Consider the following 13,666-nt stretch of genomic DNA (forward strand, 5'->3'; position numbering starts at 1 on the left):
ATTTATGGTTACATATTTTATGGAGGTTAGTTGGTAGCAGGATTGTATGTTGTGAAAGGATTAGTAGGCAATAGCGAGTTGTATGATTGATGTTGTATGCATTATGTGCCTACTTGATTCTTGATTGTTCACATGTCGACATGTTGTGTTTGGTTTGGGTTGAGGCTTTCCTGATTTGTACTATAGGCGAAGATACCTCGTGCGGGCCGGCTGTAAGCCGTAGACACGGAGACTCAGGTTGAGGCGGTAGACCAACAAACCCTGATTATTCCAGCCCGATGGCTTATTGAACCCTTTGTATAATAGCATTCCAAACTGGGGTATTCCATCCCGAGGATGACTAGACCCGCAAGTTGACTGGGCCTATAGTATTCCAACCCGATGGTTGATTGGACCCAACATGTTTGATTGTATATGTTATCCGTTTGTGTGGTGATATTGTGAAAACTCGAAATTTCTATATTGTACAGTCAATCAACTCAATCAAAGTCAGACTCGTTTCTGCTATCTTCTAGCATTGTTTAAAGTCTATTTGAGTGTTCTAAGCCTAGTATAATCAAGGTATGAGTCTAGGGATGAGTGTATACGAGTTCAACACCTTTCAATTGAGCGAAACACCCCTTGTTAAGGAGTGTACGGCCGCACACCTGGTTGTACGGCCGTACACCCCCTTCTGGCCGTACACTCATGTGTATATGTTATATATTCCTTCATTATTCATCATATCTCACACTTCCAAGGCTAGAAAACCGATTCTCTCTTAAGGATCATCGTGTTCTTCACTAGGATCTTCAAATAAGTAAGTGTTTCCTCCATTATTAGTTGATAAAATTCTATAACTAGTAAATATCCATGTTTTCATCCATGAAACTACTCATTTTGTTTAGATCTTTAAGTGTTCATCAAGAACACCAAGAACATGCACTAAGTTTTTGGCCCTAAATCACCCTTTCAAGCTTCTAACACGTAAGTACCCTTTCAATAACTTGTTATATTCTGGAAACACTTGATGATCATCATAAAAATCACCATATTTGCAAGATCTTCAAGGGTATACGGCCGCACACACCTTGTCTGGCCGTACATACCCTTTTTGAGGCCTAAAATGGTATCCAACTCCCATTAAGGCTAAGCAATGGTCAGAACACCCTTCCTAGTTGTGAAATAGGACTTCAAAACACACTTTGTCACATTTCATAGTAAGTGTACGGACGTACACCCACTTGAGCCATACACCCATAAAACTTGTGCATTTTGTCCCTATACTCAATTGTGTGGCCATATACCCTTTTATGCAATCATATATGATTGTAACACTTCAATATGAGTGTTTCCTAGTCCCTAAGGTGGTTCCCTATCATAATTAGTTCTTATATACACTAATTATATACATATATGTGCCATTATATGCTTAATAGGATCCGTTTGTGCTCGAGTCTCCACTTGACACTCAACTTCCTATATTGATCTTACATTCGAGTTACTCACTCCAAGTGAGTTCATACCCCTTAACTTATCTTTTAAATGATTTTAAATGCTTTTATGGTGTGTGTGTGGGGGGGGGGGGGACTACAAGTAGAAAACATACTCATTATATAATCAATCACATGTGATTTATAACTGTGTTTCAAACAAAGGACTTCAAATACTTCAAACTGTGTTTCAAACAAATTTCATTTACTTTAAACTGTGTTATCAAACAAACTACTTTTAAATCGTTTTATAAACGGACATCAAGTCATTATTCTTTATTGTTCAAAACTCTTTAAATGTATTACAAAACCTCTATTAAACTTATATATTGTCAAAAGCATGTCTATATATGTATAGTTATATAAATAATGTTTAAAAGACTTAGGACTGCTAATTCGCTTTATTTCCTTTTCCTTGTTTGGATATGGACTTAGGGTATCGGTTATTTTCCCGAAGTTCGTCTAAATATTAGATATATATTATGTATACATATGTAGATATAAAAGTAATATCAATGAGTTAAGTACCTTTGGGTAGCAAAGGTATACATTCAATCATTTATTCAATTACAGAAATCACTAGTAAACTATAATAAGTATAGTTTAGGAGAATACTATCATATAAAAATACTATAACAGAGAATACTATAGCAGAGAATACTATACATACTATAACAGATAATACTATAACAAAGTATACTATACAGAGAATACTATACAGGGAATACTATACATAAAACACTATTACTATAACAAGTATACTATAACAAGGTTCAGAAAATAAAATAATGTGAGACACTACTTCATGACACATCCACCATTTCGTTGTGTCACGTTTTGTAACCATAATCTTCTGGAGGGAGAGCATGAGTTTGCGTATAGATCTATACTGGATTGATTATCCTACACCTTTGTTGTTCGCTACAGTGGGATTTGCATGTCTACGGGTGCCAAATGTCATTTCTTCTGATGCCTTTCATCATCGTGTTATAGTCAGTTTAGTATGGTAACAATCTTATCATATTTTGCCTTAATTAAACCATTGGTTTTAAGGTAGTTATTACTTTAGTAGTTAATACAAATGATACTGCAGTACACATACATTTTCCTATTATATTCAAATTGTGATCTTCTCACATAAAGGGTAATATAAAACTATATTTTGGTAATGATAGTCATATTTGGGAAAATCATTCACTTTTACAGAGAAACAAACATACAAAACAGTCGGGTCTTGGTAGAAGGCTAATTTTTATACTAGTAGAAAATATAGGATTTTCTAGGAGTTTTCAAACATATACAAACATTTACATTATGCATTTAAAAACATTTTCATCGAACTTATACAAACATTGATACTAAATACTTATGAACTCACCAGCTTAAATGTTGATATACACTTTCAAAATAACTTGTATTCTCAGGTCATCAGTAGACAGGTATCGATGGCAAGTTTTGAGAAGACGGAGCTCAGTCAAGACTCATCTTTTATTTTGATTATTCATTTGTGGTGTCTTATTACTATTAAAGAACACACTTGTATGAAATTATACTATTAATGCAATGGATGATGTTGTTGCTTATTTACTACTTTGCAATGTTATGATATTATACATGATGTCCTCTGCCCCAAAACGTTTCCGCCGTTCAGGTTTTGGGGTGTGACAGATATTTTAGTGGAAACTCACTAATCTTTATGCTTATTTAGTTGTTTATTGTTTCAAGTATCATCGGTGGCTATGGGAAGGCGAAAGCAAGACTATACACATTCATCATCAACATTGAGGATTTCGCATTTTCTATGATACTCTGATTTTAATAAATGTAATTTGGAATAAACGATTTTCTTAATAATAAATTTATAAATTGAGAAGTTTTACCTTAATAAAAATGGAAAAAAAAATTGTTGTGAAAATGGGACGTTACAAAAAATTATGTGGTTTGTCTTTGTAGTTATCCAAACACACTCATTCAATATCAAACACGCTATACATTGGGTCATTGTGGTTTTATTTTGCATGATTGGTCCTTATTGCATATAAATTACTTTACTGCCCACTTTTATTCTTTTTACAAATTTGTTTATTTTTCGATAAAAATTAAAAAAAAAAACTTTTTATCTCCCCTTCCCCTCTCTACTCTAATCATATTCCTCTTTCTCACTTTCGTAACACGTTAGAGAAGCCTAACACTCACTTCTCCATATACAACTAGCCACAATAAACCCCATGATGTTCATGATGAAACCTCATACCATGACCGCCCCTCTTCCCTAGCCTTATCCTCTGATCTTGAAGGCCAAATTCAAATGTTTCCCGCTACCTATGTAGGCAACTACGTTGCTCATGGTGGTCAAGAAGCTTCAAAATCACCTTCACCAACAACTAGTGGTTGAGACAAAGGTTGCAGGTTAAATCTCGTCACATCGACCTTCATTAGCCTTCAAACCTACCCTTCATTTTGTCATCTTCTCCTATAGTTTATTAATATTTGTTTCACTTCCATTGGAGAATGAGCGGCGGTGGTATTCTTGAAAAGAAGGAAAAACGTTGTCGTAAAGGTTCTTCTTCTCTCTGTTGATTCTCGTATTTTTACTTGAACAAACTATGTTCAAATCCAATCAAATCCAAAAAACCACATATCCAAACACAACATGACGTAACCGCATAAATAAATAAAAGCATATTTTATTTTTTTATGTTTGGTATTCATCTTCTCCACCAGACCCAAATGTCAGTTAAATCTATCTGTATTCACAAAAAACAAAGAGCATATCCAAAAATCGATGATATTCCTCTTCCCCGATAGATACCAAAAATTAATTTGTAGTTCCTTTCATCATGTAATCAAATTTTATAATTTGTGATTTTGTAATCGTATTGATTTGTTTTGATAGTAATTTTAGCAGTAAATTAATGATGGTGGATGATGGTCGATGATGTTGTGCTACGATGACTTGTGGTGGTGACGGACGATGGAAGAAGAAAGAGAGAAAGAAACGATGGGGATGATAGGTAGATGTAATAGGTTCTAATTTAATTTTTTATATTTCTAAATATTAAATTAAAATTAAAAAGAAATAAATTATTAATAAATCTAATCTAAGATAAAATAATAATTTCAAATCAATTATGAAAAAAATAAAATAAAACCATAAGGACTAATCATGCGAGAAATAAAAACCTTATGGACCTGAACACTTATTTGATAATTGTAATGAATAAATTTTAAAAAGTATAACTTTATCTTAAAAGAATTATCCAAATATCAAATTTTATTTTAATATTATAATATAGAATTCAAGCAATCAAATAATCCGTTTCAAAAAGGAGCTCAAATGAAAACCCCCAACAATTGACCTTTTAATTCATAATAGATGCATGTGCCTGTAATTGCCTTTGACGCCACCATTAAACGATGATGATGAAGAAAGCACGGGCATACCGCAGGAGGAACCATGAGTAGTGCAGTACCCATGATCAAGAAACGATATCCTTCGTCTTGGGGTGCTCAGTGATCGAGCCTTTGCCATGAACGACTCAGTAGTCGCCATGTAAGCCGGAAAAACTGGTGAATTCGGCAACGACGTCTCATCTGACCGATCAGGCGATAAATGGTAGTGCCTTTTGCCATTATTCGACATTCGGGATCTAAAAGATGGTGATGAATGCTGTTCTTCTATATGATTTTTATCCCGAAATCGCAGTTTCTTCTGTGTTTCATACATTTGATTAGACTTTATTGGATCTTCTAGAACGTTACCGTTTCTCCTGATCGACATTCGTGGACTACAAAGATCTTGTTTGTCTATACCGATCTTACACATTTTATCGAATGTAGGAACCCATATTTGATGAACTTTAGATCGCTGCGTACTTTTCAAAATGTTTAAGAATTTCCGTCTCACGATTTGACTGCGAATCACAGCTTGAAGCTTCACTACTCCCCTTAATCCGATCAAAGCTTTCCTTGCCTGCGTCAACCCCATGGAATTCGAAATATTATACTTCAAAATCCGTATTCGTTTATTCTAACAAGATATTATAATTAACTTTTAAGACAATAGAATCTGAAGTCACTTAGTATATGTATAATATACCAGATGTGAACGATAAAAAGATTGAATTTTAATGGCTGCTTCATAGCGGGTTCTCCATTCATGGTCTTGGGGAGACCTCACGAGCCTGGCAAGCTCCGCCGCTGCATTAGCAGCTGCCACCGCTGCTTCCGCCGCAGCTGTCATAGCAACGGTAAGTGCCAATGTGTGTTGTTTCTGCTCTTCCTTATGATCGTTTACTTTTGCCTGATCCGGTGTTTCGAGTGCATGGTAATGGCGACTCGTCTTTAACATCCCAAAGCACCATCTGCTTTTCTTTGCTCCCTGTAAATTGTAATCCAGCTCAAAAAAACGTAAGATTATGATACTATTACAGGCTTAATTACAGCATATATGTACAATATTAGTTTTTTAACAGATACATAGTATAACGATAAACACACCTTCTCTTTGGTCGATTGGGCTTTGCAAATCAATAATCTCTTCAAGAAACCAAACCAAGACCTTTTCTTTCCCATGGGAACCTGGAAATGACTGATGATATAAACCGAAAGGTTAATTAATGCCTATGGAACATACTTTTGAAGCGTTTCATTTAAACATATGTAACAGTAAAGTGAATGGCATGATCATATCATTAGGAACGATGTAACTGGCTATCTGAAACTGGTTGTTTTGAATTAGGAATGAAGGGTTCGAGCCAGTGTGCAGGTTCGTTTATTCGTTTTAAAGGTAAAGGGATTTTATAGTAGAGAATATGGAATTATTACCGTATTTTAGGCAAATTTAAAAATACTTTTTTTTTTAAAATAAGTTTTTCTTCTAAGTTTTAAGTTTTATACTACATAATTGGTCAAACAGAATTATTTAATGAATTATTTATACACTTTGTGTGACCACCACATTGATGTATTATCATGTGCAATTGGAGTGTAATCAAGTAACAACATTTTATAACATAAAAAGTATATATATATATATATATATATATATATATATATATATATATATATATATATATATATATATATATATATATATATATATATATATATATACTTTTTGCAATGAAAATATTATAAAAAGAGTAATTAACCTCATTTTTGGGTAGTATCCGGTTAATATACAGTCAACATATAAAAAATAAGTTCAAGTTTCACAGAACTTTGTATTTTAGATTCAACAAGAATTGTGTTTCTTTTTTTTTTTTTTTTTTTTTTTTTTTTGTATAATGTTTCAACATTGGATATCCTAGTACTATAGGATTCATTTGATGAAGAAAATCAAAGACAAAACAAACAAATGAAAACAGGAATTTTTGTAACACCAAAAAAAATCAAGGAAAATTTTTATTTTTTTTCAAAACCAGCCTACAAATCATAAATGTTTACAAAACTTAGTTTTCAAATTTCAAAAGTCAAAATCACAAATCAAAGTATCCTAAAATTAAATCTCATAAAAAATGAAGGATATGCATGATCATACATTCGCATTGCCTCAATCATATGATGTATTTGAAACATAAAACTTAAATTGTAAGCTAAAGCTTAATGAGTTCCCTCAAAGTACCATTCACAATCGAACTGATAACAACATGCAAACTGGGTCCATAGCCCTATTACCCCTGAGCCCACAGTATGAGTCTGACTTTCATTTCTAGCCCACAACTCATGTCTAGATTGCTCCCGAGCCCACAACGTAAGTTTGACTTGCCTTTCTGACCCACAACTTGTGTTTGGCTTGCTCCTGGGTTTGTTGGTTTCCGCAGAGAGTAGTATTGCCTCGACCCAACCTCTGATGACCCAAAATCCAATGTATCCATTTGTAAAACAATAAATCATACAAACGAGTTGTTCAAAAACCGATCAAATGAATATATCATTTAAGCATCAAAGTAATATAATTAATTGCTAATGCGGAAAACTCTAGAGGATGTTATGCAGTCACGTCGACCCCTTACCTTTCGAACCGAAAGTACTTGAAACCATAAATATGAAACCGTAAGCAAAAAGCTTAGTGAGTTCCCCAAAGTACCACATACTAAACATACAACTGGGCCTAGCCCTGTGGTATATTCCAACCCGATCATACAAGCAAAAATATATATATGTCACACAACAACTAACATTCTACATAACTGAATAATGGGCCGACATTGGTGCCTTCGACCCATGGATACAAAGAGAAGACCCACCTCACAGTCTGAAAGAATAGCTGCACCGATCACTGCTCTAAAAACTATATCTACCGATCACCTATACAATTAGCAGGAACCCAAATCTCAAACTATAAATCAAATTACCCAAAATGCCCTTAGGTCAAACTTTGTCAAAGTCAAAGTCAATGGTCAAGGTTCAAAAGTCAATGTTTCTTCCCAACATAGTACGTCGTGCGTACCAAGAGAGTACGCCTAACGTACTCTGATTTTGACCAAAAGTGGGGCGTTGACCGTGTACACGCAACGTACCACTAGGTACGCCCAACATACTCAGCCCAGTCCCGGAATTCCATTAAAAGCTTATTTCATCAAGCTCTTATGTCCAAAAGTCATATCCAAGCCCAAAATGATGTCCTAATCCATAAAGTTTCCAGCTTTATGATTTTGCATGGCTATAAAGTGCTTAATGTCCAAAACCCATAGTTCTTAACTCAATAAGACACCACAAATCTTGTATAGAAGGGATAGAAGGGCCAAGATCACATTTTCATGGTTCATACTAGCTCCATAATGGATAAAGTTTTCAACTTTATCCATTGAATGGTCCCAACAAACAAGATCTAGTCCTTAAGTCTCAAAGGGACCCAAAAGTGTATCTTTTTCAACTTAATCCATTAAGTACAAGTCTCCAACCTTCAGATCTGAATCAAAATGATGTTTAGATGGATAAAGTTTCAAACTTTATCCATAATAAGGTCACAAACTTTTAAGCTATAAACTTTATGCACTTAACGTTACCAAAATCTCATAAAACCCATAAGTAGCTAGATCTAACAATTTCATCATCAAGATTCAAACTTTATACCTCTATAAGAAAGATCAAGGTAAACAAAGTTTAGATCTACAAGCTCCAATGCAACCAACACTTCTTCAATGAGTTCCTTCTTCTCTAAGGTGCACCAAGAACAATCCAAAGCACTTAAAAACACCTTCTTATTGCTCACAAGGCTCAATCTAGGGTTAGGGTTCCAAGAGAGGGTGTTGGAGAGGTGGAGGCTGAGAATGGAATGGGTTTGGGGAGTTAAGCAGCTTAAAGAGGGCTCAAACCAAGAGAATAGGGTTTGGGTACTGATCGCGTATGCCCACCGTACTCAAATTATGACCAGCATACTAGGGATGCCCTAATATGCCTAGCGTACACGTTGAGTACACCCATCGTACGCGGCTCAACCCCAAAACTGCCCTAACTTCAAACGGTCATAACTTCTTCGTTCCAACTCCGTTTTCGACGATCTTTATATTAAAAGAAAGGTATTTAAGAGCTCTACATTATTATCTAAATATCTTGGACTAAAAACTTCTAAAAAAAATCCATATTTCATGCAAGAACCTGGCCTATGACTTTTCCCATTTTACCTTTTAACTCCAAAACACAGTTCAAGAGTTTAGATCTCATAATCATCATTACCTCCTTCCAAAAGGTCTAAACATCGTCTCCCTAAGACCCAAAGACTTTACACAATCAACTTCCAACCCACGGCCCAAAATCACAGAATGATCCCGAACAGGGTGTTACACAACCGTACTATGTCGACATATGCAACAGATAAAATATAACTACAAACAGATAATCATACAGATCTAACGGATCACTATAACATAGCAACATCCTATATACCAGGATACATAACGAATGGGTCGACATTGGTGCATTTGACCCACAAGTATAGTGTATCATTCGGGATTTTCCAGGTATTATTGCAATTCATTATAGTTAAGGAGTGTTGTGGTGTGGGTTGGACTTGACTTTTTGAGCCTTGCTAGTAGGCTGAGGGAGTTGTTGTTGGATTAGTGTCTAAGTCCATAACTATTTTGGTATGTACTTGAACCGATGGTGCATGGTCCTTTTGGGTTGCCTTCACCAAAGCAACTTGATAGGATGAATTATGGAGAGAAAGGATTAAATATGATTTATTAATATATTATGAGAATAATATATTAAAGGAGAAATCATATTGTTTAATTAATATTAGTCAATAATTAATTGGTAATTAGTTTTGTGACTAAAAGAGATTAATTAAACTTAAGGGACTGGAATTGTAATTATGAGATAATTGCAATTTGGGCTATGGATTGCCTTATATTAAGGAGTGGACGAATTCTATGGGAAAGCCCATGAGGAAATCGTCCAAGGCCTTAAGGAAAGGAATCTATGGGTTGCTTAGGGCTTAAGCATCCAATTTAGGGTTTCCTTGTTGGATAACCCTAATAACCTAACTATATATACATCCCTTATGACCAAAAAAACGAGGCTAAGCATCCTTCTAGGGTTTCACATGTTTTTTGGGCAGCCTCCATCCTCTCTCCTCTTCATCCTCTTGCTCTTGGTGTTTGTGAACCATTATAGGAGTGACATTTGTGACTCTAAGCTTTCTAAAGTCAATACAAGGAGGAATTGGATTGTTATTGCTACATAACAATCAAGGTAATGTCTTAAACCCATTCTTATGTTAATATGATCACTTGTATGCTAGAATTAGGGTTTATAGTCTTGGATAAATTGCATGTACAATAGAGAAACCTAGATCCAAGCATTAGGGTTTGTATGAGTACATAGGATGTTCTTATGACTAAAACCCATCAGTGGTATCAGAGCCATGATTGGTTTCTATTGTATTGATGCTTTGTTTGTTTGTTCAAGTTTAAAAATCGAAATTTTGGGATTCTGGGGGCTGAACTCGCCGAGTCCATGCTGACTCGACGAGTCCATGCCTGACTGGACGAGTCAGTCGGTCAGAAAGAGGGAAAAACGGGATTTCTTGCTGTTTTTGCTTGAGGATACTTGCCTTATCATATTAGATCAATATAAGTCCGTTTTTTTGATATATTTGAGTATATTCTTGATCTAATTGAAGATATTTATCAATTAATAAAATATTTGTTTCCTTATGTGATAATTGATTAATTATTTTGATTAAATTGGTAAATTGTTTTGCAAGAAATCATTAAATAAATCAAATATGGATAATTATGTGATTAAATGTTAATTAAGATTATTTGTTATTTGATCCTTGTTGTTATGAAAAGTTTTATATTTTCCCCTTTAAGTTTTATAGTTTAAATTTGAACCCAAAAGTTTTTTTGTTTTGAAATTTAAATGGTTGAAACCCTTATGTTTTGAAAAAAAGGTTTCAAAACTTGCCCTCAAGTTTTGGAATTTAAATTTTGATTAATAGTTTAATTTTGATGTATATTTAAATTCTAAACCCTTATGTTTTGAAATGTTTCAAAACTTGCCCTCAAGTTTTGGAATTTAAAAGTTGATTAAAAGTTTAATTAGGAATGTTAAATTCTAAGACCCTAGTATTGTTTTGAAAAAGTTCAAATCACACCCTTATGGTTTTATTAATTAATTGAGGAGTATAATTAAAAGAGGTTTAATAAATCCATAATAGTTTTGGTTTACAATTTAATTGAATTAAAGGTATAATTATTAAATTTGACCACCTAGTATTTTCAAAGTGTAAAATACACCCTATACTATAATAACATTAAAAGTCTAACATTACATATATGTATGAGTAAAAGTCAGTGTTGCCGTTAGTAGGCCTCATTCACGAAGCTGGTCTATAAGGGGTGTTTAAGGAAATTTTCTATAAAATGGCGATTGAATGGGTATCCACTCTTACCCACCACACTCTTGACTAGTGGAGATTCGTTAGCCGAACGGGTAGGATAGGACGAAACCTTCCATTATAAGTATAATGAAATACAAAAGTAACTGAATGTTTTACAAATCCCCAATCTTAGTTACTTAGGCAAAGTGAATTGATGCAATTCCATGAAATTACACTTTGTGCCCTTGCGAAGATATTAGTGGAGCGTGTGTGGTTTACCGGCACACTAAATGGTTCTAAGCAAAGGTAGCAAAGGGTGACTCAATGTTTGTCATAGTTCGGTGGAGCATGTGTGGTTTACCGGCACATCGCATAAGTGACTGTAACATGTGAGGGCACCATGTACGTTTGCATGGTTATTCACACCCGCTTTGTGATCCTCGGCATCCCAGTCACAAACAAGAGGGGCATATCGAGATTTAAACATGCCATTGAAAGTTCAATGAATCTCATAGGATCTAGGAGTTTTCATAGATTTAAAACTTAAATTTTCTTTTTCGTTTTTCGTGGTGGAAATTAGTGAATCGTCATTCAGTTACCTTCGAATATTCTGCAATTAGGGTTACGGCATCCCTCTCTCGAGTTGTGGAATATTGTGTTGGGTCCTAGCCTTAATATCTCATTTGGGTGATTTATTAAGGACTCAATCTATCAACTAACTTGAATTTGTTTTCTCTCATTTTGTAGATGTCAAAGTTCGACAACTATGGTCTTCCTAAATCCCGTGGAACAAGCATTCCACATGAAGATGATATTCCACGATTCGATTGAGGAACAAGAAATCATGCTTCACTTCCTCCTCCTCCTCCCGTTATTCTCCCTAACCCACAAGATAGAAGAATTGAAAGGTTCAATGTCACTAAAGCCCTGTTGGAAATGAAACATGAAGATGGTAAACCCGTGTGTGCTCACGTTCTAGGAATGAAATCACACATTGATAGGTTGAGAATGTTGGGCATGTCATTCCCGGATATGTTGGTTGTGAACTGGGTTCTGCAGTCACTTCCCGAATCATATAATGAGTTCAAAAGAAAGTATTATACGATGGATCATGACGAAAGCCTCGTTGACCTAACTTACATTCTCATTGCTGCTGAATCAAATAATGATTTGGCAAAGCAATGGAGCATATTTGTTGGGAAAATCAACCAAACATGCTTCCGAGGACGTTCTAGGAGAATCGACCTGCGTTTGCTGCCAAGAGAAAGGGCGTTGGACACAAGTCTGCCCTAAGAGCCTGAAGAGTCCAGAAGATGGGAGAGTCAAAGAGTATGACTGTGCTTCAGGTAAAATCCACTATCTAACTCGATTAAGTTCCTATTCGTTGATTCTTGATACATAATGTGATAAGATTGCATTTGAATGTCTTGCAGGATTGATGAAAGGAGAGGAAGCTTAATGAAATAGCAAGATGAGTCTAATCACGAAGAAATGGATCTCGATCGCATGGATTCGAAGATTAGATTTTGAGCTTAGATAGAGCTGTTAGAAATATTTATTACATAGTTTTTCACTTGATTTTGCATTGTAAGGACAAATGTTTTCCGCTGCTTTTATAAATAAAATAAATTTTGTTTGGCTCATTTATTTATTTATTTATTTCCTTGCAATGAAATCGTTATGAAAAATTGATGTTCGCATATTTACAACAAATGGATGTGATTCCTAATTATGTTATTTGTGGAAATGTCAAGAATTTACCAAATAAGGAAAGTTTCTCATCGCCCAAGTTTGAATTGGATAGAGACTTGGAATCATACAACAAGTATTGCATGATGAATGAGAAGTTTCATATTTGGAAATTAGACTAATTCGTTGACAAAATTTCAAGTGAAGGACTAGGAGATCGAGTACACAAGGTTATGTGTTGATCAAGTCCACCGCAAGAGTAACAAAGATATTCGTCATGATTTACTAAAAGTTTAGCAAATATGATTACACTTATACAATTAAGTGTAATTCTGAATTGATTGTAAAAGTTTAAGTCAATAAGCATAACAAATAAAAGGAATCAAGTAGGCAGAAAGATAAAAGTTTCTCTATTCTAAGAAGAAGGGAGAGTACCTTTTATTATGTTTTATGATAGGTCTTAATGATTAAGAACCATATCTCAATTGATCCTCTAAGTAAGTCTTAGTACAATTGTATGTCTGAGAAGAGGAATCAATAATTGAAGAAATGGTTAAATCATGAAGTCAATCATACTTCGTTCCAAAACAAGTCTTAGAGTTAAGATTGTGACATTGAGTAATAATAAGGTTTATAACATTCATCAAATGAGGAAACTTATGATGTATTGGAT

At 34.6% G+C, this 13,666-nt stretch overlaps 1 protein-coding gene across 1 annotated transcript; it reads right to left on the reverse strand.

The window, feature by feature from the left end:
- Positions 1-4,839: 4,839 nt before the first annotated feature.
- Positions 4,840-6,047, reverse strand: LOC145009815 (protein IQ-DOMAIN 19-like). Its single transcript, XM_078968446.1, has 3 exons — positions 5,973-6,047; positions 5,572-5,853; positions 4,840-5,502 (listed from the first exon to the last, which is right to left on the reverse strand). Exons 1-3 carry the CDS (start codon positions 6,045-6,047, stop codon positions 4,840-4,842), a joined length of 1,020 nt encoding a protein of 339 aa, XP_078824572.1.
- Between the last annotated feature and the right edge of the window lie 7,619 nt (positions 6,048-13,666).

The sequence above is a fragment of the Lactuca saligna genome, chromosome 8 (genome assembly GCF_052625555.1).
Source record: "Lactuca saligna cultivar CGN05327 chromosome 8, ASM5262555v1, whole genome shotgun sequence".
NCBI lineage: Eukaryota > Viridiplantae > Streptophyta > Magnoliopsida > Asterales > Asteraceae > Lactuca > Lactuca saligna.